The sequence below is a fragment of the Chelmon rostratus genome, chromosome 15 (assembly GCF_017976325.1).
Source record: "Chelmon rostratus isolate fCheRos1 chromosome 15, fCheRos1.pri, whole genome shotgun sequence".
Classification (NCBI taxonomy): domain Eukaryota; kingdom Metazoa; phylum Chordata; class Actinopteri; order Chaetodontiformes; family Chaetodontidae; genus Chelmon; species Chelmon rostratus.
Genome location: NC_055672.1, coordinates 13,514,025 through 13,536,849, shown reverse-complemented (window position 1 = coordinate 13,536,849; position 22,825 = coordinate 13,514,025). Strand labels below are relative to the sequence as shown.

At 43.2% G+C, this 22,825-nt stretch overlaps 3 protein-coding genes across 6 annotated transcripts; 1 reads left to right on the top strand and 2 right to left on the bottom strand.

Moving 5' to 3' along the window:
- The first annotated feature begins 2,401 nt into the window (after positions 1 to 2,401).
- On the top strand, positions 2,402 to 14,398 carry disp2 (dispatched homolog 2 (Drosophila)). Its single transcript, XM_041954510.1, has 10 exons — positions 2,402 to 2,496; positions 6,517 to 6,661; positions 6,855 to 7,129; positions 7,607 to 7,636; positions 7,746 to 7,869; positions 8,504 to 8,619; positions 9,012 to 9,127; positions 9,851 to 9,948; positions 10,228 to 10,386; positions 10,985 to 14,398. The coding sequence occupies exons 1-10, from the start codon at positions 2,402 to 2,404 to the stop codon at positions 14,303 to 14,305; spliced, it is 4,479 nt and encodes a 1,492-aa protein (XP_041810444.1). The 3' UTR covers positions 14,306 to 14,398.
- A 1,423-nt stretch (positions 14,399 to 15,821) lies between these two features.
- Positions 15,822 to 18,571, bottom strand: rpusd2 (RNA pseudouridine synthase domain containing 2). Of its 2 annotated transcripts, XM_041954196.1 has the most exons (4): positions 18,529 to 18,571; positions 17,917 to 18,399; positions 17,225 to 17,521; positions 15,823 to 17,060 (listed from the first exon to the last, which is right to left on the bottom strand). In XM_041954196.1, the coding sequence occupies exons 2-4, from the start codon at positions 18,385 to 18,387 to the stop codon at positions 16,236 to 16,238; spliced, it is 1,593 nt and encodes a 530-aa protein (XP_041810130.1). In that variant the 5' UTR covers positions 18,388 to 18,399; positions 18,529 to 18,571; the 3' UTR covers positions 15,823 to 16,235. The 2 variants fall into 2 exon arrangements, with proteins under 2 accessions (XP_041810129.1, XP_041810130.1); XM_041954195.1 differs by having other exon boundaries at positions 15,822 to 17,060; positions 17,917 to 18,545.
- A 503-nt stretch (positions 18,572 to 19,074) lies between these two features.
- pcmtl (l-isoaspartyl protein carboxyl methyltransferase, like) lies at positions 19,075 to 22,788 on the bottom strand. Of its 3 annotated transcripts, none has more exons than XM_041953909.1 (9): positions 22,683 to 22,788; positions 22,258 to 22,393; positions 21,798 to 21,902; positions 21,622 to 21,653; positions 20,894 to 20,998; positions 20,654 to 20,774; positions 20,465 to 20,550; positions 20,017 to 20,186; positions 19,075 to 19,782 (listed from the first exon to the last, which is right to left on the bottom strand). In XM_041953909.1, the coding sequence occupies exons 2-9, from the start codon at positions 22,373 to 22,375 to the stop codon at positions 19,770 to 19,772; spliced, it is 750 nt and encodes a 249-aa protein (XP_041809843.1). In that variant the 5' UTR covers positions 22,376 to 22,393; positions 22,683 to 22,788; the 3' UTR covers positions 19,075 to 19,769. The 3 variants fall into 3 exon arrangements, with proteins under 3 accessions (XP_041809843.1, XP_041809841.1, XP_041809842.1); XM_041953907.1 differs by having other exon boundaries at positions 19,075 to 19,746; XM_041953908.1 differs by having other exon boundaries at positions 19,075 to 19,746; positions 22,723 to 22,786.
- Positions 22,789 to 22,825: the final 37 nt, after the last annotated feature.

The following is a 22,825-nucleotide window of genomic DNA, read 5'->3' as shown; positions in this document are numbered from 1 at the left end:
TGTGGCAGGCTGAGCAGTGTAAGTTAATCAGTGTCTGAAGTCAGCAAGGCATTCGCCGTGTCAGCTGCAACACAGGCTGTTCACTAAACTCCATGCCAACCACCAACACAGCAGGCCTTTGTGGAGTGTGAGGACGATATTGCACAAAAACACTGGAGCATGAAGGTTGTAAAGGAAGTCTAAGCTCAAAGGTCCACTTACTAGCTCTCAGAGCTTTCAGCTGCATCCTTTGAACATTAAGGACCAAGCATTTAAACCACATTTAACAGTTCTGAACCAGTCAGATGAGGCACTAAATCTACCCATTTAACTATGATTAAATCAGTTTTGAACATCATAGCTCACCGAAACACCAATAGCTATGAACAAGCCTTCATTATTGAGATGAAACTACAGATATCCCCTTCAACTGTCTCTGCTTCTCATTTAAAACAATGAAACATGACTTTTATGTCTCCCACAAAACTTTCTCACACCCTCCTCTTCCTGATCTTTGCCTTTCTTCCAATAAATCATTTCCTTTTTTTTTCCAAGGTAGCCCTTCAGACACAAGGGCCCAGCACCATGATTCATATTTACAACTATAACCAGAGCCAGACCAGTGGCCGCCTCATTAGCAGCAAGCCACACAGGTCTGCTGTGTCACAGTCTCTCCTTTCCTTTGAGCCGGGCGGCTTTGGCTGGCCCTCGCGTCTCTTAAATACTAGCCCAGAGCCATATTTATGCTTTCTTTTCTTCCTTTTTTCTCCTTCTATCATCGCCTCTTCTCTTGGGAAACAGTAAAACTACTTTTTTGGCCTCCAGAAATCAACGTCAAACTGATGTAAAAAAAATGTGTACTTAGTACAAAAAAAGTTAGGAACAGCCGTTTGATCTTCCGTTTGCACAATCCACATCTGAACCAGCTCAAAGCTTGGCAATTATTATAGAGCCTCTTTATCTGCAGAGGAAAGAACATTTATTAGAGGGGATTTTGAAATACCACTTAAAGATTTCCGTTTTGCCTCTGTTTATAATTGTACTTCACTACATTTCAGAGGGAAACACTGTGCAAACTTCACTATGTAATGACTGTGGTCTTGAAACACAAGATAACATAAAAATATACTAAATCACAAAACAGTACTGCTTTCTGAAGAGTTTATACATTAGAACTGATTTCTTTATTAATGCTTATTTGATCATTTACTTTTGCTTTTTGGATCAGTTATAAGCTTTTGTTGGGTTGGGTTTTGTTGTTTTGTTTCTTGGGTTTGTGAAAATCCCTTTTCTCTTTGGTAAGAATGCAGTAATAATGTCAATAATCTGTGAATTATTACCATTATTCCCTGCATTAATAGACAATAAAGATTTGAATCTTGGATCTTGATAAATGCTGCTCTTTCTTTCTTGTCTCACTTTCTAATAAGCCTGCAAGTCTGTAGCTTGATGTGTTAATTAGTCATTAATTAGATGTTCTCAGTCCATCATGTCTGCAGTTGTACATGTTAATGGAGGTTTTTAAGCAGTCACACAGTGCAGCCACTCAAAGGCGTTTTTTCACAACCTGGCAACCCAAATTTGCTGCTTATTGATTTCTTATAACTAGTAAATTATTAATTAATCATTAACAAAGCCACTAGTAACATATCATAAACTCCTTATAAATGGTGTCTTGATATAAATACAACATGTAAAATTAGCATCACTTGAAGGAACATTTAAATGCTTTTGTACAGTAATGCCATGAAAACACAGGCAGCAGGGCTTGAGGCCATTTCCAGCTTCTATTTTTGATACTTGAAAGATGTAGATCTAGATGTATTTGCCATCTCTAAGTTAAAATAAAACACTTTCTCTTGTAATGGGAGTAACCTCCTTCTTATTGGCAGGGTATGGATTTACAGAGAGGAGACTGGGGATCACAGTTTTTACCTGAATTCACCTCATCAGTCCTGATAAGAGTCATGTGCTGCGCATTCACAGCGTTCAGCATGGTGGCGATCAGCAGAGATCAGAGGTCCCAATTAAGCGCTGGTGTTAATTGAACGCATCACCGTCTGTGCACCTTCGTCACGTACATTAAACAGCAGCTATAGCTCCTGTCCGGGCCAATTAAGCAGGCGCTGGCGCATACTATCCGTCACTTCGTGCTCCAGCACCGAGGCCGGTTGGACAGCGACCAGGCAGCGTCCTCAGCATCACCGCGGCTCCGCCAATCAGAGCGCAGCTCGGGGCAGATTAACTCCAACAGCCCCGGTGCTGCTCTGTAGTAGCAGCCTCAGAAACAAGCCCGCACCTCTGAGCCTCGTGGACTCAGTCCGGGCAGATGGAGGCAGTTTGGGTAACCCAACTGAAAAATACCAGGAAATTCATAATTGCCTTCTTTCAGATTCAGTGTTGACGCCGAATCAGGGGGGAGATGGATGCTTGCTCGATAATAGGAGAAAGCACGGATGCGATAGTGATGGATGAATCTCCTTCAGATGAAAGGGGGATTCAGGAGGCTTGCCAGAGGTTGGTTGTTTCTTCTTGTCCATGGATATCTCTGGTGCTTAGTGTGTAACTTGATCCTACAGAGAAATAAATGAGATTAACAGTAGCAGACGTGAATGTGTCTTTACCCTCCAGTGGCCGATGTGAGTATTGTTCAGTCCAGCTGTGTGTACGCTGTGGACAATAGGATTATGTGCGGGATATGATTTCTGCTGCTCTTATTTCTCCATTACACTATCATAACTGTCATTTCAACATTATCACAGCATGAAATCCTGATTATGTTGGGCTGTTTGTGCTGCTGGTGAAACTGAGATGGTCATGTGTTGTTGTCAACTTACTTTTTAGAATTTGTATTTGGTAATCACAGAATTTTAAGTCAAATGTCAACAGTTAGTCCATTAAATCACACTGCATATTGTGACTCTAGAAAGAACAAGAGCTAATGCTTTTAGTGTCTTCTTTAATTGTGCATCATATAAACAAGCTTTTAAGCTTTTATTCTTTGCCTTTGACCGGTGTGCTGTATGCAGCGGCAAACACAAACATTACACGCTCTCTGTCACAGTTTCCCTCTAGCTGACTTCGGTGAGATCTGTTCAGTGTCATCGTCCTCCTGCTCTGGTCAGACCGGCTCTCTGGGTCACTGATGTCACCCTGTCACTCACTTTGCTGCATAGAAAAATGGCCAAGGGGCTCCAAACATGACAGCGCGGCTGGAAACAGCTGAGGCCTGCCATCCTTTAGCTCAGCGACGGGCCACATTTCTGTCTCTCCCAGAAGGATCCTCTCTGGGTTTGTTCTCCTATACCTTGAGGGCAGACCCTCAAGTCTGTTTCCTCTTAATAACAACCCCACAGGAGCAAGCTCCAGTTTGCCTCCCGCATGCAGCCTGAGCTTTTATCCTTTTTTCCCTGCTGGAGTTGTTTTAATGTCTTTTAACCCTCCTTAAACATTGTGGTTACATCTTAGATTAGTGCTCGTAAGATTAACTTAGTTTTAATTAACTTAAGCATAGTTTGGACCACAGTAAGAAGGAAATACAATTCAATTAGATATTAAAGCAGGGGGTTATAAAATATGATGCACATTGTGTACAGTTGTTAAAATTAGCTCCACCTTGACAGCTCCTACAACAGTAGAATGCTACTTAAACATTTTATTGCATCAGTAATAATTATCAGATAGTATAATTTAAAGCCATGCAACGCTCATAGGGGTAATTTTGTCTACAATGATCATTTTCGCTTTTAGCTGATGTACCTTAACGTTTTCAAGGCAGAACTTCTACCGTAACAAAGTACTTCACAGTGTTGCCGGTAAAGGATCTGTGTACTTCATCCACCACAAGGTACTCTCAGTCATTATTAGGCGCCCCTGGCTGAAGTTAAAGCAGTCGAATGCAACAGTCCAGAAATAAATCTTGTCTTTGTGAGGGTTATAATGCTCTGCTTTTTGATTGAACTGTTTCAGATGAGGTGTTAATCCCACTTTACGGTCAGTTTGGAGGCTGTAGCTTGTGGTACTGTTGAACCAGAATGCCTTATACTGTGAGCTGTTTCTAATATTTTGTCCGCCCTCATTGATATGTCACGGCTATTGCGTTAGACTGCGTTATTTTACCTGCAGTAAGTGTACCTAATAAACTGGCAGATGACTGCATGTAATGTGAAAGGAATGTTTGCCTCAGTACATTTTGTTGTTTCTCAGATTTATGATGTCATTCTGACATCAATGCACAACACAAGCGTTTTTTTCTCCCGGATGTGGGGAGCGGCTCGGTGACACCTTCCTAGATGTATTTTTGTATTCATCCATTGAAATATTGATGAGTTCCACAAATTGTTCTCCTCATGCCCAGTGAAAACCCGTCAAAGAGGAGAAATAGGCTTAAATACTAATAATTATGCTGAACCCTGTGAGGAGGCTGGCAGGCACAGGTTACACAGCACCCACCTATAATTCTGCATATATTTGAACTTCCATGGAGCTCTGGACGGATGGAGTTTATTATGCTACAGCAATAGAATACTGTTAAATTAGTTGACAATGTTGACTTCCATGTACTTTTTCTGAGTGTATTTACTCACTCCAGCAGCTAAATAGGCTAAACTAGATGACAAACATTTGCTATGTGACAAAGAGCTGCTGAGTGCACTGTGGGCTATTTATTATTTAGATCATATTACAGTTTTTATCGTAATACAAAGACAAAATACTGAGGATTGGTTCCTCACTGAGCTCCACCATTAATCAGCTCCATAATCCCGCTGCTACTGTGTACCACCAGTTTAAAGGAGCACTCATCATCTGTGTGCCTTATTATGGGATGCAAATAAAACCGTGTGAGGCCATTTAGGCTCTGTTGACTTACTCCGTCGCCATGGTGACAAGACAGGAGGTGCGGTTGCATCCAGTCTACTGTGGAAAAACAAGCATGTGGTAGACTACACAGACCTCATGGCCCCTTAACTGAGACACAACTAGAGCGTTACTCTGTGGTCCAGTTTGTTCTGTTTATTTGATGTAATCACTAACTCTGGAAATAAGTTACATTAAAATAAAATAAATGATCCTGTCTGACTGAAAAGTAAGACTGAGATCCGATTCAACCCCTCAACATGCAGCCTCCCCCCTTTAGGTTTAAGGTTGGAAGAATCATCTGTTTATATGCAGCAGATTCTGTATCCGCCTGTTCCAGCTCTTCATTGAAGCTATGTGCTGTTAACACCGAGTGAAATATTCAAACCCAGGCCCCTATGTTTTTATGGCTCCATCTTTCTGGCTAAAATGGAAAAAGACGTGCAGCCATGGAGTCTAGATGTTGTGTGCTTTTGAAATGTTTGGAGAATCTTGTTTGGATTTAAAGTTCTGTGGGGTTGAATAATGTTTGGAAGCCAAATGTCAGTGAGATTTAATGATGTTATTAAACTGGTGAATTTTACAAGACATTTGTTTGTTTTGGAATATGATAATATTAGTAGAAAAGGGACAGACTAGAATAAAGTCCATTGCTAGCAGCTGTTAAGCCGTACTTTGAGCTAAATGCATTCTAACACGCTGACGTTTAGCAATTATAACCATGTTCAGCATCTTAGTTTAGTGTGTTAGCAGCTGCTAATACATACTAAACACAAAGAACAGCTCAGAATGAATAGTAGAATTTCAGTATAGTAAAGTATTGGAAATTTTGACCCAGCGATGATGATCGATAAAAGGTCAGATGATCGGCAAAGCTCTCGCAGTTCATCCTGTGGGGAACATGAAGGTTTGGACCAGATTAAATGGCAATCCATCCAATAGCAATTCAGCAGAGACATTTCACTAAAAAACACAGCCAACCAAACAACATTGCCATCCCTATAGAGCCACTTAGTGTGGCTAAAAATACACAATTCTTAAACCAATTTTCACAAAGTGAGCTTGCAGCATATACTGTCACATGGGCCGTCTGAGGGGACGAGAAAGGAATACATCACAAACGCAATGAGAGAAGTATTTCATTACACCTGTCACTCCAGGCCTGTCCTGACTGCTGCCATCACCCACGACTCCTCACTCATGTTATCTCTTCCTGACAGCCTCCTACCTGTCTCATAATGGGCTCTGTGACAGGAGGTCTCTCTCTCTCTCTCTTATACTCTCCTCCTTTCTTTTTTAATTGGGACTCTCACTTCCAGTAGCCACAATGTGTTACCCAGAAATCCATTCCTCACCTCATTAGCTGTGCTGGACCGCTCAATTCTCTGCTGAATATGAGGTGAAGCCAAGCAAAGAATGCAGTCAAGAAACTGAGATGCCAATCAACGAGTGGTGGGAGAGATGGATTGTTATGCCCAAGTTTTATAAACATTCCTTTCTGCATATTTTCGCTGTTTCACACTGAACTTTTGAACCTTATAAGAGCTTTGTTGCTTCTTTCTCACCTGCTTATCTGTCAATCATTTCTCCTCTCCTGCAGCCATATTTTCTTTCTCATTTTCTTTTCACACCCTCTCACCCATCTCCCTCTCCTCCTGTCTGTCTTCTCCCTCTCCTCAGTGAAATCCCGGCAGTGTCTCTGTGCCCTCCTGACAGTGATTGTGCTACTGAGGCCAAGTTGACAGTCGCCCAGTCTGAAGGGGAGCTGTGTGACAGCTGCAGCAGCCTCGGCAGACCCTCTTCCTCCTGCCAGCTTTATCACCAAGTATGTCTGAGCACTGACTGTACTGTGTGTTGTTTGGGATAGAGATTTGGGGACCCATTAAAACAGTCAGAATGCCTCAAAGGTTAGAAATAGATCCAGGATTTGGGAGGCAGCGGCAAAAATAGTCATTTTGTGACACTTGAATGATACCAGATACCAGAATCTGTGTCTATATCCTGTTTTTCTTCTGTAGGTCCCACAGGGGCCTCAAGGTGAGGCCTACGATTCACTGCAGCCCCGAAAATGTTCCCATTGCAGTCATTACGGGCCAATCAAATCAAACACCTGCCACGACTGTCAATCAAACACAGGTGCTCGTGCTGAGGGAGGTGTAGTGGTCAAAGTGGGACATAGTTGTAGTTCTGCCCATCAGACGTCTCATCACGGCGCGGTGAGATGTCACTGGCTGCACGGGTCAAATGAGAGCGGGGCACAGAAACCGACGCAGCGACACGTGGTGACAGTAAGGTGTGTTTAAAAGAACGGTTAGACATTTAAATGTATGTCTATTCTGTTTCAGGCGGAGAGTTCGATGAGAGGATTGATGCTGCTCGCATGTCTGTACATTCAATATAAAGCTGGAGTCAGCAGGTGGTTAGCTTAGCATAGCAAAAAGAGTGGAAACAGGGGGGGAAGGCTAGCCTGGTTGTGTCCAAAGCACATTACCAGCACTTTAAAAGCTCATAAATTATTATTCTTTATTTATTTTAAATGTAAAAACAACAGCTATTTCTTACTGTAAAATAGAAGAACATTCCAATCTTTCTGCTAAGCAAAGCTAACCAACTGCTGGCTGTAGCTTCATTTTTAATAGAAAGATTGGCATCAATCTTCTCATCTCAAGACAAGAAAACAAATAAGCAATTTTCCAAAAGGGCCTTTTGTGTAAAAACCTTCTCAAATTTGTGTTGAGTCATTATTATGATGAAGCTCAATTATTTACAGGGATGGAGGACTCTACTGCATCCTTAGAAAGTGAGTACTAAAATGAATTTTCACTTCAAAACCCAGACATATTGCTGATCATAATAATATTTTTATTGTGTGTCACTGACGGCTTCTTCTGTGGTTTCCTATTGTGCAGTTATTCCCAGGTGATAGTGGACTACCCGTTAGCAGTGTTGATGGGTTGTGCAGTGCTGCTGCTGGGATGCTCACTAGCCGGACTCTTCATCGGTCCGCTGCCGGACTTCTCTGACCCGCTGCTGGTGAGTCTCCGACACACACAGTTGCACACACATTCATAAAAGCATGTAGTGTCTAAAATTCAATCCTGCAGGCTCCTTTGGTGCAGCACACATACATCTGATGCCATCCTACAATACAAACCTCCCCCACCACCTCAGGCGGACTGTTAATTGCTGTTTCCCTATAGACTCACAATCTTAACCGTATCCGTTTACATCAATCTCATCTCTGATTCAATGAACAGCACTCACTGTCATCTTAATTAAATACTTATTTTCCCCTTTGAAATTCATGATTTTAGGATAAACACCGATTCAGACATTGTCCTGGAAACGCAACATGTGAATCAAAACAACGCATTGTCCAATACTTAATTTAAAAAGATTTACATAAGCAGGGCCACATGAGGGTTTCTACTTTATAAGTGTGGGGCTTTTTCTTTTAAAATAACATTAAAGACTCACTTACCAAACAAGCTAATTCATGGTGTCTTTCTATGGCAGTTCAGACAACATTGTAGGTGCTTATGATGCTAATTCATTCAGCAAGCTGCTGCAGAGCATTGATGGGCACCCGCGTCCATACTGTGTCCTTAGCTTTGATGTCTGTTTGTGTGTGAACGTGTGTGTGTGTGTGTGCGTGCACTTACTCCAGGGCTTTGAGCCACGGGGAACATACATCGGCGTTCGCCAGGCCAGCTTGTTGGAGCTGCAGCAGAACACAGGCCCGGGGAAACCTCTGTCTCCTTTACCACAGCAGCTCAGTAAAAGGTCAGCAGAATACTGACACAAGAACATATCAATAAAACTGTGTACGGTCAACATTTTAATGTAATAAATTACGAATTATTAAAGCTGCTATAATCAAAATTCTATTATCAACGATGAACAAACACTATGTGTAATATGAACTGAACACAGTGTGTTTTAGACATAGGGTGAAAAGAGGTGCTGCAGCAATGAACAGCATGAGAAAAATCATGTATTTTTGAAACATTAAAGCATGTAAACATTTTCTAGTAGACACCCGAAATAACAGTATGAACCCAAAAATGAGCTTAATGTGGGACCTTCAATTGTGAGATCATTTTTATACTTAGAAGCAAAACGTATGTGTTTAATGAGGTTGAAAAAGTATGTGTGTGTGTATCTATCTGTGTTAGTTTTGGGGGTGCTGCTAGTGGAGATGTCAGTGGCAGCCAGGATTCCTCCAGGCTTCGCATAAAGAGGATGCTGGCCAGAGATTCATCTCCAGACACCTTCCTCTGCGATGCTCCAGGTGCGTCAGTCCTGACCAGGTCGTCACTGTGAATAAAATTTGTTAATGATAAATAAATCTTTCAAACTTCTGTTGCACGGATAATAATAATAATAATACCAATCCCATCAAAATAACAACAAACATCATCGAAATTGTAGATTTGTGTTGCATAATAACGAAAGTGAGGCATATGCCACACTACTGGCACTATGGAAATATTATTAAAACACTGTAAATGTGATACTTGAGCTGAAGGCAAAGCCCTCTAGCCTGTTAGGGAGTAATCCTCAGCACTCACAGCAAACTATTGAAACACTGACAGCTTCTTGGCTAAATGCAAATTTACAAAAAAAAAAAAAAAAAAAAAAAATAGTGAAATAGTAAGAAGATTCGAATAATAGCCTTTAGTGTGGCTTCAAAGAGAATCGATTTTTTTCAGATTGTCTTCTTTAAGCTCTATTTGAAATAGTGTGCTGGTAGATCAAAGACTTAACTTCTCTTTGCATTCTAAATATACAGAAAGCTCCTTAAATGGATTTATTAGCAATCCAAAGCCTTGAGGTTTTCAAAATGAAGCCTATTTTGTATTCAACACAGGCAGCAGGATGTAACACACAAGAGATTTGTTGTTAGCCTGGTTTTACCTGAATTCATACCCAAAACTTAACTCTTGGCAAGTGTTGATTCACCGCTGATCATCTTGTTCCTGTATGCTGAATCCATCTGTCTCCCTCCATGCAGGCGAGCGTTTGGCTCAGCTGGTGTTTCGATCAGAAAACTCAGCCAGTCTGTGGAGTCTGAAGGCCATCCACTCCATGTGTGAGATGGAGCAATCCAGGGTTCGCACTGATCCACTCAGCCCTTCATCTCACCTTTGCTCCTCTGCCTTTTGCCTCGTTCTTCATCTCTTTAGTCATCATCGTCTGTCAAATCTCACCCTTTGTCTTCTCCTTTTCTCTAATGCCCTGAGAACCATATCCCACATTTAGATGCTCTGCTGAAATTAAAAACGCTGCTTTATGTGCATTACCTCATCTGAAATGAATTCATTTTTTTTGTGAATTTGTTTCAAATCTGGGCATGTGTTCAAAAAAAAATCTTTCCCTCGTCTGATACAGATTCGTTCCCAGGCTCAGTTCCAGGACCTGTGCCAGCAGCATGTGAGGGGGGAGGCGGAGGGAATGTCCAGGAGCGGCTGTTGTCCGAGCTGGTCTCTAGGGAATTACTTGGCTGTGCTCACTAATGCCTCCTGCTGCCTCAGCCTCACCTCACACCAGGTAGTGCAGCTTTCTTCTTTTAAAAATTACCATAGAAACAAATTCATTCAAAACAAGGTTTTTATAAATAATAAATCTTAATAGCTCATCTTGTGCTGTATGGTAAATGAACTTGAAGAAAATCTGATACCTTAACAAATGCAAGCCTGAAAGATCAATTTGGACCTTGGAAATAGCAGTTTGATAAGATCATCTTAACTCATCCAGATCTCTCAGTCTCAACGGGGAACCGAGCTTGCTCCTAAAAAGCAAATAAGTAAACCTTGAGATAAGATTTTAACATTTTAATTTTGCATTTAGACGCCCAATTAGCTGTTTGGAGATATGTTTTTTCTAATTCTTGTCAATAACTGCATAAACAGAGTATGTGAGATTTTTGTAGTGCAGCTACAGCTTAATGTCTGTGCACAAAAGCCTAAACATCAGGTTTTGATGTCAAGTCCTCAGAGTCGCTTGGACTTTTTTTCACTCTCAGTTTTGCAATTTGCATGCAGTTTAACATGTGCGGGAAATCGATTTATTTGCTTTCTTGCTAAGAGTTAGATGAGAAGACTGTTACTCTTGTGTCTGTGCGGTAAAATTTCTCCCTTTGCACCAGGTGTCTGAGTCTCTGAGCCTTCTCCGGAAATGTGCTCCTCACTATCATGAAGGACATCTAGTGGAAGCCTGTGTTGAGAGACCCAAACATGGCGGCTGTTCCTCCGTCCCATCCCGCTGTAAACAGTCCCGCGTGGTGTTCCAAATCCTTCACTTCCTGGTTGATAAAGACTTCCTTGGCCCGCAGACTGTTGAATACCAGATCCCTACACTGAAGTACAGCCTTCTGTTCTTACCCGTCGACAAAGGCGAACACATGATGGAGATGTACATGAACAGTCTTGAAGGCAGGGATCTGACGCACAACAACACGACTATCACTGGCATGGACTTTGGCATCAAGCAGACACTGTTCAAGTATTACCTGGCCAGAGATTCAGTCTACCCTGTCCTGGCTGTTGTGTCTCTTCTTCTCACTATGGCCCTTTATCTCCACTCTCTCTTCATAGTAGCATTATCTGCACTAGCAATCGCAGGCGCCCTCCTGACCTCCTATTTCTTCTACAAAGTAGCATTTCGCCTGACTTTCTTCCCCCTGGTCAACCTCTCAGCAGCCCTTATTCTCCTGGGAAGCTGCTCCAATCAGGTTTTCATCTTCACTGATTTCTGGAATCTGCAGTTATCCCAGCATCCCTCCGCTTCCCTGGAGAAGAGAGTAAACAGAGCTTTGCAGGAAGTGGGCTATTTGATTTTAGCGTCTGGGTTGACCTCCAGCGCGGCATTTTTCTCTGGTTATCTCAGCAGCATCACAGCAATCAGATGTTTCTCTGTTTATCTCGGAACTGCCTCGTTTATCAGCTCAACCTTGGCGTTGGTGTGGTTGCCGTGCGCTTTCATACTGCGTGAGCGCTACACAGCAGCATCCACTGCAGCTGTAGCGGTGCAGGGATGGAAACCATGCTGCTCCAAAAACGCTGGCGGCTTCTGGGATACAAGCTCGCGCAAGAGATGCCTCTTCACTCTTGGGCAGAAGCTGAGAGAATTAAGAAGAGGTCTCACAGACACTTCCAACTTATTATTTATGAAAATCCTGCCTTGCGGAGTGGTGAAGTTTAGGTACATCTGGGTGTGCTGGTTTGCAGTGCTCGCTGCTGGGGGCACATACATGTCTTGCATTGAGCCAGGCATGAAGCTGCCCACCTTAGACAGCAAGGTCACCCAGCTTTTCCGCTCCAGCCACCCGTTTGAAAGATACGACGCAGAGTATCGTCACATGTTTATGTTTGAGAGACAGAGGGATGGAGAGGATAAACCTGTTACACTGATGCTTGTTTGGGGTGTCAAACCAACTGATAACGGCGATCACTTTAACCCCAAAAGCAATAGCTCTTTGGTTCTTGACCCAAACTTTAACATGAGCCGGCCAGACGCTCAGGTTTGGTTGAGGGACTTGTGTGGACGGGTTCAGAACCAAAGCTTTTATTTCCCTCCATCGCCTGAGGATAAAGATATTATGACAGACAATATCTGTCTTGTGGAGCAGCTAATTCACTGGGTATCTGTCAGACGGTGCTCGGAAAGTGATGACTCCCTCCATTTTTGCTGTAATGACATCCCTTTCCCCTACCCACCCAGCGTTTTTGAGAACTGCCTCAGTATGATGCTGGCGGAGAGGTATGCCGAGGGCCATCTGGTCCACAGCAGAGGCCTGTACTTCCAGCCAGATGGCAGGGTCGCTGCCCTCGTGTTGGCATTCAAAACCACATACCTCTACAGCGTCAACTACAGCAGAACCAGTCTTTTCTATAGAGAAATCCTGACATGGTTTAACAGAGAAATATCAGGAGCACCAGAAGGGCTGGAGAACGGATGGTTCATCAGTCATCTGTCTCTTTTTGACCTACAGCAGTCTTTGAGCTCAGAGACTCTGCTAGTAGCTGGCTTCTCAGTAGCTCTCACATTTGCTTTGCTTCTCTTAACTACCTGGAATATTCCACTGAGCATATATGGGACTGCAGCTGTGGGAGGCAGTGTTTTTGTCACCGTCGGACTCCTTGTTCTTCTTGAATGGCAGCTGAGCGCTATCGAGGCTCTGTTTATATCATCGGCAGCAGGGCTGTCTGTTGACTTTATTGCAAACTACTGCATATCCTACAACTTGGCTCCTCATTCAGACAAAATTGGGAAAGTGGCACACTCCACTAAGAGGATGGGATGTCCTGTGGCAATAGTTTCTGGTGCTTTTTTCTCCATGGGGATCATCATGTTGCCTGCGACAGCCTTGCTGTTCAGAAAACTGGGCATTTTCCTGTTTTTAGTGAAATGCGTAGCGTGTGGATTTGCAACCTTCTTTTTTCAGTCCTTATGCTGCTTTTTTGGACCCCAGAAAAACTGTGGCAAGATCACGCTGCCATGTTTTTCAGATCACACCGATGGCACACTGTCCTCCTGCTCTGCAGCAGATCCCGGTTCCTCGTCAGCCTCGGCTGCTAACGGGGCCTTTGGCAGAGCTCGAGTGAGGAGGAGTTATGACAAAGAGGCAGGCGGCTATCTCTACCCCAACCACCACCGTCAGCAGAGACAGAAACAGACTGTGGCGGGAAGAGGAGGAGGGCGGGGGCCGGAGCAGTATGAGCTGCAGCCATTGGCCTATCGACTGAGCGACAGCTTTGAAAACAGCACCTGCACAAGTAAGCTGTCCAACCGACCCTCTGTGCTCTCTGACGAGATTGAGTACTGTGGCATAGATGTGGGCAGAAACAGCATGGATGGGGACAGCGAGGCGATGTGCAGCCATCAACATAAGATCTGCCAACCACCTCCAGCCCTCCAGACCTCATCTCCTTACAAAGAAAACACCCTGCGGCCTGTAAGCCTTGAACAAGAAGACATAGCCAAGGACAAGATGCTGTGTAAAACATGCAGAGGTCATTCTGCTGGGGTTAAACACTGGAGCAATACATCCTTCTCCTCATCTTCCAGCTTAGAGGAGACCATCATCAGCCACACACTGGAGACCATTGACCAGCCATCACAAACCACAGAGGAGAGCCTCCATCATCACTCCAATAAAGGGCACCTCTCCTCCCAGTCACAGAGCTCCTGCGAGGGCCTGGAGGACTCTAATGAAACATGCCTGAGTGACATCAAACCAGGGCCTTCCAACGTGCAGCAAAAAGAAGAAGAAGAGGTTCAGTTACAACCGGGACATCTAAATGGGAAGAGAGATACACTTCGTCTCTCTCTGAAAGAAACTGTTTATGAGACTTGCAATAAGGGCCGCAGCAGTCAGAGTGAAGAAGTAGTCATCTTACCCAACAGCAAGCCAGACCTGCCAGATGTTTGGATAAAGCGAGATGGACAACGGGAGGATACATGCTGAGCAACGGTGGAAGAATCTTTGCAAAACACTGTGCATTAATTGTTCTGAATTTCCCCCTGCAAAAAAAAGAATTGCTGAACTTAGACATATAGAAACTACAAAGGGAGCATTCACAATTACTTTTGTATAATACTCACAGGAAATATAAGCCAACTGCAAATGCAACATGTGACAGCATGTTTGTCTAATGTTGCGGCTGAGGTTGTTACAGTGTGTTTTACAAATGAATGAGGTCAGAGCATGAGTGTTTCCTCAGCCAAAGGTCAAATCAAAGCATGACTGAATGAAACTGGCATTTCCAGACAGAACACAATGAAGGAAGCTTATTTTTCAGCCACAACCTCGCACTGATAACACACCAAAACTAGAGCGACGGTGTGCTGTCGAAACAACAATCTTCAAGTGCTGCAGAATCTATTTTGTGCCTGGAACATTTTATCACCTGCACAGACTGGGTTATAACAACCGCTGGTGGAACTTCTTCATGCTGAAATTGACCTTCATGAGCCATATACATTCATGGCCTTCTGAATATGAAAATGTGAGATGTGCAGAGAAAGAGCTGCACTGCGTAGCAAACAACTGTCACTTTACTACAGTCAATTGGCGATAATGTGTACAGTATGTCCCTTGTGACCATGATGTAGAAAAGTTAGTAATGTGTCATTTGTAGTGTCATGGCTTGTTTGCATTTAGTGTTTAACTGAAGTTTAAAAAAAAAAAACTCATGCTGTTTATTCCAGTGTCAGTGCCAAAAAATGTAATGTTTACTTTCTGTGCTAAAAGGCAAAAAGGGTTTCTAACACAGATATAACTCATATGAGGGTTTATACACTGTTGGCAAATTAATGCGCATACTATTCCAGGATCGATGGATGTCATTGTATGCCTTAGCCTTTGAAAAGAAGTGATCCATTTCTAAAACAGGAGTTGTACCACCACGTGCCACTGCTTCAACAGCTCACTACTTGTATATAGACCTTGCTGCAGCACTTCTAAGAGAAACTCCAACAGAACATCTGAGGAACAGAGAGCCTTTAGCTACACCCTATCCTACAGCTGAGATGTCACATCAGCTGATTTTGTGTCTCAGTAGCATTCAAATAACAGTATTTATGACATGAACAGCATGTGCCAAATGTCTTTAAACAGGTTGTTTCATCTGCTGAAACAACTGAAGCTGTGTGTTTTGTGCAGAGGATGTGTCCTTTAAATACGTAAAATAAGAGATGTGTCTATGTAGTGATGGTGGCGCGGAGCTGGACAAGAAGAGGCTTGTGTCAAATGTGCCTATGAGCAGTGTTATTTTCAAGCTTTGTCTTTGCAAGAAGTGTTTGCTTTTGACATCCTGACTGTATAATCACAATTCTTCAGTGAGCCTTCACGGTACACCACACAGCAGAATAACCTGCCTTAGAGACAAATGAAATCAATCACAGGCTTTCTATGAACAGGAGAAATTAAAAGGTCACCACCACTATTATGTAAAGGTGTCAATGTTGTTAATTTTTCACTAAACTGAAATAAAACATTTATTTTCCTGCAGACTTTTGGCTTTTATTTCAAATCTTGGTAAGTGTACCAGATGGATTACAGGCTTAAATGTGATGATATTAAATTAAAATTAAATCCTTGATGTTGAAACAGCCCGCAAAGTAAAATGACAATGAACACTACTCCATTTTCTATTTGTGTTTAGGGCTTAAACATCTTGAATCCACAGGTAAACATATTCTGGAGGAAACAGCATTATGCTTTAACAAAATCTGAGGCATCTTATATCAGTTCATTACAGAATTGTCAATAAAAATGCATCACAGCAAAATCCAAACTGCCTCAGAGCCAAACCTCTTAAAGGATTTCTGCTCATACTTTTAAATGTCTGCAAAGCATAAATGAAGGCAGTAACCTAAATGTCATCACCAGTGTCCTAATCAGCTTCCACCCAGTCCTCTTTGGCCCAGTCGGGTAAACGTGTGGCATATTCAAACCCAGGTCCTTTGTAGCGCAACGCGTGCAGATACATGACGAGTTCCTTCTCTGTAGGATCTGGTCGTGTTAGCTTACATTCACTGCACAGGTGGTCACTGGTCCCTAAAGCAGTTATGGGAGTTGAGTCTTCCGTTTGGTTTCCGTTTGATTTGGTTGGAGATTTCAGCGAGGCGTCATTAGTGTTTATATCAGTGCAGGCCTGATTGACTTTACTCACCGTCTCACTGCTTGAGCTACAACCTGTAGGCACCTGTGTATCGATCTGTGCCTGATGACTGTCTCCGCTCGTGTTCGGCTCAGAGGTACCATCTAATTTATCTCCTTTCTCAGATGTTCTGCTTTTCTCTGCCACTTGTTCAATCCCAACATCATCTGGAATATCCAACAGGTGAAGGCTTTCCTGAGAGCGATGTTCCTCTACCAGAGCCTTCAGCAGCTCCTCATTACTCTTTTCCACCAGTCCCCCCTTCCCCCTGTGAGGACCCCAGGCTGAGGACCCATAGATAGGATCATTGAGGATGGGGAAGCCCAGGAACTGGAGGTGGACCCTGATTTGGTGTGTGCGGCCAGTCAGGGGCAAACAGCGGACCACGCTGTTTTTCCCGTTAAAGCTGAGCCTCTGGAAGACAGTTCTGCACTCCTTTCCCTTTGGGTCAACTCGACAGAGGCCGATTTTGAAGGAAACGACCAGGATGGGCTCCTCGCAGATCAGCTCGCCCTCAGGAAACTCCCCCTCCACTCGGCACACATATTCTTTTTCAACCTGTTCGAAAGCACAAACGTAAGAGGATATTGTCTAAAATGCTAAGTTCCAAAAGCATTATGAAAAAAGTAAGCTAAAGAATAACACCAGAGACATCTGGACAGTAACCTGCCATTACTGTCTTAACCAAGGCAAAGCTTAAATTCACCCCATCCTGAACCTACCTGCCTGTCTCTCACCAACTGGTCCAGTCTCTTTGACGTCTCCAGTGTCCTGGCAAAGAGCAGCACTCCTGAGGTGAGCCTGTCCAGTCTGTGGACCGTGTGGAGCTCAGAGATGCCCAGCTCTTTTCCAAGGATGAAAATCACTGTGTTGTGGCGGAAGCGGCCACAGGGGTGGACTGGAATGGAGGCGGGCTTGTCGACCACAAGCACTTCGCCATCATCCACCAGAATCTCCAGGGGTCTGCCGACCACAGGGGGCTCATGGCGGTGCACTGTGTTCTTCATGAGGTCATTATTCTGTGGAGGGTCAGGGGACATTAAAATATTTGCCACAATGTAAAATAGTAACATATAAGTGATACGTTGTGCTCTGTCAATGGTGACACCGTCTGGAACCAAAGACCATGAGGCACCAGGTGAGTGTTTCAACTAACATGTGTTTTAATCCATCAGACTACAGTATTACAATGTGGTTTGCTTACATCTTTGATGAGAGAAAAAGGTTGTTAATCTTCTCTAATCTCTCTTGTTAATCTACCTCAGACATGTGGCAAATGTATTCTGTCCCCTAGAAGAAGCCAGAGACACATTTGCAGTCAGGAAAGACAAACCCGAACCTCCTCCTGCACTGCAGACCTGAGATATTCTGTCATGTTTGTGTAAAGTCATACATGTGTACAAGTGACACTGACCCTGAGCACCACAGACAGGTCCTCCACAGGTGACTCGTTCAGCCGGATGCGACCCTCTTTGGCAGCCCTCTGGTAGTACTCGATGGACTCCGCTCTGAACTCACTCTTGAACACCTCCAGAAGACTCTTCCCAATCCACCGACCTTTGCAGTAAGTTTTGAAGTCAAAGTAGTACGGCCTCACTTTGCGCAAACCACCTTCAAAGTAATGTGAAGTCTCGTCGAAATGCTCCTGGCTGAAGCTGACCCCCGGGTTCCGCTTCTGCGGAGGGGGGACGTATCTCTCGCCCGGACGGAGCTTCTTCCCTCCCGCTCCTCTCCGCCTTTTCCCTCGGCTACTTGTCTCGGGTTGGTCCGGCTCGTCGCTTTTTCGTTTGCCAGTTTCTGTTGCGTCTTTCGTTGTGGTTTTCTCCGCTGACCCTGAGCTCTTTACCGTCGCCGGTGCTGCGGTGGCGACGTCTGCCAGCTCCATTATCGAGCTGCTCTGTTGACGCCGTGAAGAACAGAAATGACGATTCAAAGGACAAATTGATGTTATAACTCGAACTAATGTGGAGTACTTCATTAATTACACGTTTATTAACGTGACTCGAGAAGAAAGACAGCGACTTACATTTTCTCGAGGCTATAACCGACACTCACGTGCATGACTAGAGGTCCTTCTCATGAAAGGCGCTCAGTGATGACGTTAATATGTAGTCAAAATGGTCGAATGTGTAGTTCGAACCATCAAATCTCGCTGTTTCCTCTTCTTTTGAGTAGTCTTTAATGCAAATTACCTCCTCTCCGGGGCATTATCGCCACCAACCGTTCAAAATGTGACATACTAATATGCGGCTGAAGTCTCAATCATAATTTGTAAGAGTTTGTCTTTCATGTGAGTTTTAAGTGCGGGTTTAGGTTGTATTTGTGGAACTATCTGGAAAATTATTTAAAAAGATATGTTTTCCTCCATGCTCCTTTTTGATCATCAAATTTGCATTAGAATGTTACAGATTATTAGATTTCATTTTGGAGGTGTACATTCAAGTACTTATGTTGTCTCCTTCTGCAGACGATGATAGCATTCTCTTATTCTTTAACTATAGAAAATTATCAAATTTCATGTGTTTTGCTCACTTAATATTAAACATTTTTCCATAGAAATATGAAAACAATGTACATTTGATGGGTTTTATTAATAAATATAATAAGTATACACATAAATCATTTTTGTATAGTTAAAAAAGTGCCTTAATGAATCAATTTTTGGCACAATGCATCCTCTGCTCTCCAGTAACAACATCAACAGGACTTATCCTACACACAGCATATGAAGCCAGTAAGAACTTCTTACCACAAAATATATGTTATTTTATTAATTAGCTGACTTTTCATTTAAATTCCTTGGCTTGTACTTGGGTTTGTCTTCATGTGTTACTGCATTCATTAACAAAGCATTCCCATTACATTACACACAGACTCACAAATTAACATTCATCTGAATTTCCCCACAAGCATCCAGAAGGACACATACTGTAGCTCCTCAAGCTGCAATTGCATTTTTGTCATGGCTGAACATCACTAAATTATCCATAAAGAATATTGTGAATCACTTAAACTGACTCCAAGGACACTGGGAGGAGGGTCATCAGTCCAGCCGTGGTCACTCAGTCAGTCACTCACTGTTTCAGCACTCTTGGAAGACAATCTGGTTGGGCAAACAGAGCGAGATCCTCCTTGTACGTTGCTTGGTGACAACCCAGCGGGGCAGGTGGCCATTAAGTCTGGGGCTCAGTAAAACCAGGAGAAGTGCTATGGGGGCCCGGACATGCAGCACCAACGCCACCTCCTGCAGGGGCAACCACACTGCAGTCAGAGCTCACCTCTGGGGAGAGACGGATAGCATGGACATCATCATGAGCAAGCTACAGGATGTAGGTGAATGTGACTCATGACTGCGTTAAACACACTCAAGATTACAGAGGCACCTGATGAAGGTAATGTTCAAAAATAATGTGCAAAACCACTTTATGCACTGACAAACGTCAGTGCATAAAGTGGTTTTCCTTCACCAACTTTGGTTTAAAATTGATTTGTCAAAAGTGTTTTTGTGCAATACCCTGGCCACTGGCGCCTCTTGTCAGTCAGGGGGACGTACACCACTCCCATCAAAGCTTTCTTGAGAAAGGTCCCATCACTCTGCCGGTCGTACTGTTCTAGCACCTGAGTGCCACCGTCAGGACCTACTGGGAGAACCAACCGCCCACCGGGCTTCAGCTGCTCCAAGAGCTTTAATTAAGAGAGGACAAAAAAAATGAAATTTCACCTGAGGCAACAATCTAGAACAAGAGGCAGATTCAGCTCAGTCAGTCTGTGTGGAGACACTTCTGTCCTCTGCACATCAAAGTTTCCTCACAGCTTACAGCACTTGAGAAAGATTCACTTAACTACTGTGGATATACTGCAATGTGTTTTAACCTTAACTCGCAGTGTACATGGTTTCTCTTATTTTATTCTTTCCTATTCTACTTTCACAAGCATAAAGGCCAAACTGCAAGTGTCCTTACAGACTTAGGAACCGTCGCCGCAGCTGCACCAACATGAATGGCATCATACGGCGCTCCGTCTGGGAAGCCGAGCCTTCCATCTCCCACTGTGGACACATGTAGGTGTGACTTTATAGTCTTTTGTCACTGTGCAGCTTCAATAATGAAAAAATGTGAAGGGAAGCATGACTTTGAAGTCTCCTGACTCACCTAGAAGTTTGATGCGACCAGAGGTGAGCAGTTCTGGGTCATCAGCTTGCACATTTTTGATTGACATTTGAACCAGTTCATCGATGTGTTCAATGCCAACCACTCTACCACTGGGTCCTGTCTATAAACAACAGAAAAATTCAACAAGTGCTCTGAGTCATATACCGTATGTTATGCCAATTTAGGTGAAAAAATCAAGTGTGTGTGGTGAGAAACGTGCAAATTTGATATAGAACTTACCATTCTTGCAAAGCAGGCAGTGAGATATCCACTTCCTGAACCCACATCTAGTGCAGATGCTCCTTCAGTTAGTTTGTCACGTAACAGCTCCAAAGCATGAGCATGCTGTCAAACCAGGCCCATGGGAAAACATTCAGCCCATCATGTGAATAAACATAAGTGAATTATATAACCCTGATTCCCAAAAAGTTGGAAAGTTGTGTAAAACATAAATAAACACAACATTAAATCACTTGGAAACTAACTATGTTTACTGGCAACAGTTTTACAAAGTGTTCCTGAACCCAGGAACACTTTGATTATACAATCATGTGTTCACAAAGTGGTGAACCTCGCCCCATCCTCGCTTGTGATCGACTGAGCCTTTTCAGGATGCTCATTTCCTTACCTAATCATGATACTATCACCTGTTACCAATCAACCTGTTTACCTGTAGAATCACTGTCCCCGTCTTTGTTGCTCCTTGTTTAAAACATGTTCAAAACGTGTTGCTGCATCAAATTCAGAATAAGCATTTATTTACAAAATTCTATGAAGCTGATGAGGTCAAACATTGAATATATTGTCTTTGTAGTATTTTCAGTTGAGGATATGTAAGGTAAGGATTAGCAAGTTATCACGGTCTGTTTTATGTCTGTTTTACACAGCATCCCAACATTTTGAAATCAGGGTTGTACTTCATCAGATATCTGCTTTCATCTCAAAACAGTTCAGTGTTTGTTACTCACCATGTGCGGTGCACTGATAGTTGCCCTGTAGCCTGTGACAAGAAAATGTCATAACACAGAGTCACAGCACACATCTGTGCTGATGAAACGGCTATTACTCTACTGCACCATGTATTCACTGGTACAACATTCTGATAGGCATGTATGTGTCTGTAAAGAGTGACTAGAACGAATACCTATGGACTGAGGAGAGTCTGCATAAGGATAGTCTGCAGAGTAGAGCCCTCTGTCTGTAGCCAGCATGGCATCAAACACTTGGTCACTGCGGATCACCCCATGATCTGAAGGAGACAAGAGTCAAATGTGTGGAGGATGAACTCTGAGAAACTGGAGTCTGTTTCCTCGTTACCTTTTAATGTGAGGGGGAAAACTAACAATGCAGGCTTTTTTGAAGAAAAAAAAATAATTAAACAATATATAAAGCCAGGCAGTGCATCATTTCTACTAATCATACTACTAGTAATACTTTAATAATAACACATTACTACTTAAAGTATCACTCTGCTGTATTTTAAATACAGTGTAAAAGCACCAGCTGTCACACACAAAACATCTTCATCTTGTGGACCATGAGGTTTCGAGTCAAAGACCATGAAATGAATGCAAAAGCTCAAGTGAAGACATCAACACGCTTACCCCTCAGCCTGCTGATGAGCTCTGGATGTGTTTTGCCGCTGGACATCCACGCCATGGTCCGGGACAGCAGCACACCCATAGGGACTGCCACTACTGCCAGGCGCAACGCTGCTCGCATCTCCTACACCGGAACTACCTGCAGTGACATGATGATCAGCGCTTGCAAACCTGAGTACATGACACACACACTGAACAGTCTGGTTGTATCCTCCGTGTGGCAATGCAGGTGACAGTGTTTGTCTTGGGCGCTAGAACCAGGCTGAGCTGGATATGGCAGCGGAGCAAATTCATCACAAATTAACTAAACCCGATTGTTAGCCAGTGAGTTACAGCTAGCGTAACAAGTGACCGCTACATTATAAACAGATAATATTACTGAACAGTTGTCAGTGCTTATGTGAGTTCATCAAATAATCAATACTCACAAATAAAATAATTCAGCAGAGGTCAGTAAGCCTTGTTTACCATGATAATTCGCCACCGCTGTTTCTTGCAGCTGAGACAAATTTCCTGGCTTCCTCCTTTGCGAACCACAGCACCTGGCCAATGGGATGCGTCCTCTTTAACA